The sequence below is a fragment of the Asparagus officinalis genome, chromosome 4 (genome assembly GCF_001876935.1).
Source record: "Asparagus officinalis chromosome 4, Aspof.V1, whole genome shotgun sequence".
Lineage (NCBI taxonomy): Eukaryota > Viridiplantae > Streptophyta > Magnoliopsida > Asparagales > Asparagaceae > Asparagus > Asparagus officinalis.
Genome location: NC_033797.1, coordinates 54365354 through 54371955, shown reverse-complemented (window position 1 = coordinate 54371955; position 6602 = coordinate 54365354). Strand labels below are relative to the sequence as shown.

At 35.0% G+C, this 6602-nt stretch overlaps 1 protein-coding gene across 2 annotated transcripts; it reads right to left on the bottom strand.

Annotated features, from left to right (window-relative positions):
* Positions 469 to 5401, bottom strand: LOC109837464 (ribose-phosphate pyrophosphokinase 1). 2 transcript variants are annotated; one of them, XM_020405723.1, is made up of 8 exons: positions 5176 to 5401; positions 4883 to 5074; positions 3336 to 3584; positions 3002 to 3145; positions 2734 to 2901; positions 2182 to 2251; positions 1818 to 1899; positions 469 to 1011 (listed from the first exon to the last, which is right to left on the bottom strand). In XM_020405723.1, the coding sequence occupies exons 1-8, from the start codon at positions 5269 to 5271 to the stop codon at positions 831 to 833; spliced, it is 1182 nt and encodes a 393-aa protein (XP_020261312.1). In that variant the 5' UTR covers positions 5272 to 5401; the 3' UTR covers positions 469 to 830. The 2 variants fall into 2 exon arrangements, with proteins under 2 accessions (XP_020261312.1, XP_020261313.1); XM_020405724.1 differs by having other exon boundaries at positions 5179 to 5401.

Below are 6602 nucleotides of genomic sequence, written 5' to 3'. Positions count from 1 at the left end.
TGTAGAATACTAAAATACATCTGATGTGAAGTAAAATATTGCAACCCACATCGTGATAGAATGTACAACTTCTCTTGCAAAGTATCAATTCAGGACAAAGTCTTGTGCAAATAAAAGATGAAAATAAAACTCAACATAAGCATTCAATTGAATGAAGCCACTAAGACAGCACAACTGCGATCCCAAAACACTTGCAAGAAACTAACGTGAATCCACAAGCCTATCTTGGAGTTTTCAAGATTTTCAAATACATGCATATAGCACATCCACCCAAATTGTATCAATATAAAGATAAGCAATTTGTTTCTCACATTAAAAAATCTTCTCTGCTACTGTGATTTTCATGGAAGTGGAAGTTAGCGAACAATATTAGATCCTCTTATTATATTCCATAACCAATAGTTAACCTAGAATTAGGTTCGACGCAGCTTGGCAGGGGAAAAAACAGTCTGCCATTGGAACTGTGAATAAACAGATTGAACAATGGGGCCTCTTTATCAATATCACAAGAAATAAAATTCACAACTCAGATAAGAAGAATCTATCGACAAAATAGGTAACATGCAGGGTAGAAAACTGTGTAATGGCTTAAATTCAACACTACAAGAGAGATTTATTTCAAGTAGCATAATGTATGGATGGGTGGGTGCTGCACATTAGAAGATTTGAACTTGAGTGTGTAAGGTAATTATGGAATTGGAAATATGTTCCCCGTCAAAAGAATGCAAATTGTAATAAAAAATAGGACGATATAGAAGAGGGAGGGAGAGGCAAATAATTGACTTTCAATCTGAACAAGAATAGTTTATTGTATAATCCATTATTTCCCATCACTGAAAGATGCTACTCACAGAACAATCATCATGAACACGCCATATGGTCTCGCCTAGAAGATTTGCCACGGAAAGAACAGTCAGTTGTGGGAAATTCTTTTGCTCCATAACCGGGATAGTATTGGTGATAATGACTTCTTGGAACAGACCACTTGATAACCTCTCTATTGCAGGAGGACTGTGAATGGAAATAAATGAGTTAAATGGAAGGCAGATAGTTAATGGTAATTTGCAAATTTACAGTATGTAACAATTACCAATGCTATAATAAGTCACAAAAATAAATTAAAAATGTACAGAAGAATATGAAGCCATGAAACAGAGGAAAAACACAAAAAACAATATACAAGCAATCATTTTCTTTTCATGGTTTGCCAAAAAAACAAAAGGAAACTTTGAGATAGTGTACATTCCTCTATTATGGTGGTTATTGCCAAAAATGACTCTTCCAAAGTGATTTGATTTCAATGTAACATAGCAAGTGTTTGGGGAGAAAACATGACATTAGAACATGATAACACCAAGATGCCATCTGCTAGCCTCTAATAGATGTAGTTATGAACCAGCTCTGCTCTAGTTCCAATATGGTTATAAAAAGTAGTCACTCCACTCTCCATGTGCAAGATATAAACTTGATGACAAAATAAAGAAAGATATACCAAAAAAATATTATAGCTGTACCACTTCGTAAATGTATTGTTAGTCGAACAATCAAGGAGATAGGAAAAGAGAAGGATGATCAGTCCTTAAGTGGTGTTATACTGTTATATACAACATTTTGCATGAAAATAACAATAATTATGTCCAATCCCTAAGATGAACAAAGCAGTTGCAGCTGGCACATAACTTAGATGAGGGAATTGCTCAGTATAAATCAGTTAGTAACATTAAATTAGGTGTAACCTATCAGTATCAGATCACTCAACGAACATTTCATTCGCTACATGAAATTTTGATAATCCATAAGATGGAGTAGGCGAATACCTGAAAACAGCATGTGTGCTGCAAGCATAAACTTCTCTAGCTCCCTCTTGGTGTAAAAGCTCTGCACCTTTTGTAATTGTCCCTAATATCAACAAATATATCAAAGGTTAACATTTCATTAAATAAAATAGGATAGATAGATCGCAAAATGTTAAACACTACATAGTTAGTTTTTGAAGGTGCATGCTGCAGCATGACTGCTTAACATATAAACAGCATGTTTATGGACAAGACTGGGCGAAATAGTATGATAATCTTCTACAACAAAAACAGGATGTAGCTAGAGAGAAAGAAAAGAAAGGGTGCAGATATTTTAGGCATAATGATGGAATTTATATTCCTAGAGAAAACAAACTCAACTTACCAGCAGTATCAATCATATCGTCAACCACAACAGCAACTTTCCCTCTGACATCCCCTATCAGATTCATAACCTGTATGTACAAAAGATAGTAAAATATTAGTAGATAGATTGATACAACCATATTATCTCCTAATTGATAAGCATGTACATAGCAGGTAATCATACAGTTTAAATTAATAAGAGGAAGCATTTGGATCCAAGAGACTTGCTGCTAACTTGTAAGTACAGGTAAAGGATTGCCTTCAAAATGGTCTCAAACCTGGGTGAAAAAATTGAATACAAAAATACAAGTTTCCTTTTCTTTCTAACTAACACTAACTTGTTTTAATAAGTTAACATAAAGCAGGATACCACTAAGCCTAAGCTATGAAGAATATTTCTTTCCAAGGGCAATCTACTAAGTTAACATAAAGCAGGATACCACTAAGCCTAAGCTATGAAGAATATTTCTTTCCAAGGGCAATCTATTTGCATTCTACTACCTCAGCAACATTGTGGCCTAAGCTATGAAGAATATTTCTTTCCAAGGGCAATCTATTTGCATTCTACTACCTCAGCAACATTGTGCCCATGACGCCTTTTATCCACAATGGCGAGAGGAGCATCTGACAACTTCTTGGCAAAAGCACGAGCCCTGGCCACACCTCCAACATCTGGAGATACTACAACTAGATCATCTGAACAGATGGTCTTGCTGGCTAGGTAATCAAGAATCACAGGCTAGAAGTACAAAAGCAAACAATTGTGATTAGTTGGAAAGGGAGTTACGCCATTCTGTAGTTCTCAAAACAACTTATCCAACAGATTATGTGAGAGTTACCTGACCATAGACATGATCCACTGGAATATCAAAATATCCCATGGACTGCCCAGAATGAAGATCACATGCGAGTACACGGTTTGCACCTGCTTCTGTGATCAAATTTGCAACAAGTTTTGCTGCAATTGATTCACGTCCTTGCGTCTGAGAAAACAATTTAATCAATAGGGAAACTATAAGTTCTAAAAAAAATATACCCAAACAAGGATGACTAATAAACAATTTACATGCAAAAGCAGAATATTATAAATAAAATTTCAATAACAATGAGAAGGTGCAAAAAATTCCTAGAAAAAACTGAACAATGCATTGTTCAGTAAAACAACGAGCCTACCTTTCTATCAGCTCTAGCATAACCAAAATAAGGTATAACAGCGGTGATATTCTTTGCAGATGCTCGCCGGCATGCATCAATCATTACCAAAAGCTCCATGAGATTCTCATTAGCTGGGGGGCATGTTGGTTGTACAAGGAACACATCGCATCCTCTGACACTCTCTTGCAACTGGACATATATTTCCCCATCAGCAAACCTCTTGATCATGATTTTCCCAAGATCCAGGCCCAAGTAGCTAGCAATTTCCTACAAAGACATTATTTAGAATCATTACAATCTTCTCATGCCATGATTTCAATGATTGAAAAATACAAGAGATGTATTCTTGAAAAACAGAAAGGCAAGAGGAAATTCCAGGAGTTAAAACAAAATTAAGGGAGAAAATAGAGAGTTTAGATAACCAACGTCAACAAGAAACAACTTCACATAATTCTAACAGACATCAGTTCTCTTTCAATGACCAACCATGTCATTATCTGTCTTATGTATCTAATTTGTGATGCAAGGGAACTGGTAACAGTCCTTATGGGCAACATTTTTCATCTGCATACCACACAACAGCCAGTGGGAAATTGGCCATAGTTAAATTATGATGTAAAGGAAGCTGACAAAACAGCATGAAGTCCAGCACACAGCAACCAAAATATTATATCTAGCCACTACACAAAGGTAGAGGTGGGCCATCTAGTCAAGAATTAAAAGCCAATCAAACTTTGCTCATGATCAATATCGGAAAATAGGGTTGGAAAAAAAAATCAAATGGCATACTAAGGTGAATTCGGAACCAAATATCCTCGTCTGAATTTCTTCAAATGTGAATCTGAACTCGATCATTCTATTATTGATTGTTTAATATTTTACAGTTTTAAAATATCAATTTACTATTAATAATACACTTTAATTTGGTCAAAGAGATACTTCTATTTTTCTAATTGATATCTTTTCGTCAACTAATCAAACTTAAGACTTTTTCCAATCAATCAATTGAACCTATTGCTCTTTATCCTTGATATGCCACATATGGATACATACAAACACATAAATATATACATCTCTACATTTTTTTTCTTTCATGTCCTGCGTCCTATATGCATGTCCATGTTGTAAGTTGTGAGCCCCCCCAACGAACTATGTTGCAATGGTTCACATACAATACATGGGCATGATAGAGAAGTATGAACCCCAAAAGCATAAGCTTAGTAGGTCTTGCACAAGGAGTGGATCATATTCACATTTCCCTTCTCAGGAGTGAAACCAATCCAAATAGCTATCCTGATTAAGCTCATAGAGAATTCAAGTATTTTTTTTTTAACTTTATATTCACATTTATAAAGATATCAATAAAGAAGTACACAAATTCATGAATAAGCAAAGCTAGCATAAACCTTAGCAACCTGTACAAAAATACGATCCTATCAACAAAAGCATAAAACGTGTTAATTTACCTCACCTTCCTTATTACAAAAAGAACAAGCTAAAATTCTCAATGTAAATCCACAAAATACAATTGGTTAATAAATGAATAGAAAATTTTGTCTTTTCACCTGAGAAAGAGCGGGATTAGCAGTCCCAGAGAAAATCCTAAGCCTGGATTCGTGCTTGCTGCCGAAATCTTGAAGCCTCGGCGACGTAAGGAAGCCCGACATCGAATGACCGTTGATCATCGGAATACACGGAGGCGGCGCCGCCGCCGCCGCCCCGTTCCCATACTTGAGCGGTTCCATACTCTTACAACTCTGCAATCAACCAACACTCAAAATTTTAAGTCTTTAATCTTAACAAGTCCATTAAAAAATCTTAAAAAAAATAAGAAATTGAAGCAAGAAAGGCCATCAACCACGGTGAAAAGGGGGGACGATGTGAAGTGGCGCTGGCGACGGAGGTGCTCGGCCGGCGCGATGACGCCGGAGCTCTGGCACACAATCGAAGCCATCTCTCTCCTAATCGACCGATCGATGGAATTCTGAAAAGAGCGAGAAATTAGAAGCTAGGGTTTGAGAATCGAGATGAAGCGAACGCGGACGCTTAAATGTGCAAGCCCGCGGCGATTCCTTATTTAGCTCCTTTTCCTTTTATGACCTTTTTATAATAATCCTGAAATCGACAGCCAAGTGATTGCTGAATTAGGAACCCGATCCATCCGTAGATCCGAAACTGGGTCAAGTACGGGCTTGATTTGTGAAAAAAGTCGGCCCAATAGAAATTAGCCGATTTTAATCTAACAAGACATTTTTTTTTCTTTATTCTTTCTTTTGTTTTCTTTAAATAAATTAAATAACAATAAGTTTTCTTTCCCATAATTTAGGCCAAAGTTTGTTTGGACGTTTCACTAACTAAAACAACGTAAATGCTTATCGTGGATAGGTGACATGGCTAAGATATCGTTCTTCTAACCACAAGCAACTTACTATAAGCCATACCAAATTAGTTCCAAGAGAGGTTAATTATAGGCAAAACAAAGCAGAAACGTACTCATATTAACCCCTAAAAAAAGAACATGTCATGTATAGTTTAAGGGCTGAAATACCAATTTAGCTTATAAAGTGACATACTCTGACCAATAAGGTCTAAAAAGTAACGCCGGTGACAATAATACATATAAATTGGCACAGTTAACCAATTAAACCTATTCCGGTCATCGAAATTTTGGTTTGACGGGAGAAAATATAAATTTTTTGCATATATACCCCTCAAAATTTCAAAGATTTAAGGGACTAAAATCCAAAAAATAAAAATAAAACTTTTTTTATGTTTCTCTTTAAGAAAAACAAATCAATTCTTATATATCATCCCTAAGAATGTTTAATAATTCTCTAGTAAGTAATGCTAATAAATAATCGTGCTAATGACAGCTATGGTGCAAAATTCTTTCGTAATATACATCTTATGGCTTTGCATTCTTGTATCACTATATCATAAAATGGTGATAGTAATAAGTAAATTTATGGAGTAATATTATACATTTAATTTATTTTTATTAATAATCATATTTTTAAAATTTTCAATTATACTTTGATAGGAATTTACCGGTAAGTTTTATTTTATTGATAGACATGCTTACATAAATATTGGGGGCTTTTATGGACTTGCCAATGTTATTGGAGGTCAAGTTATATTTTGAAAAGCTTTTAGCGGTTAAGTGAAAAACAACCAAATTTATGAAATTTGCATAAAGTTATCCGGGGTTTAATGAAATTTAGCCTTATGTAATTTGACTAAAGTATGAAAATTATATTTATGATTAATTTTATTTTATATGAAGAA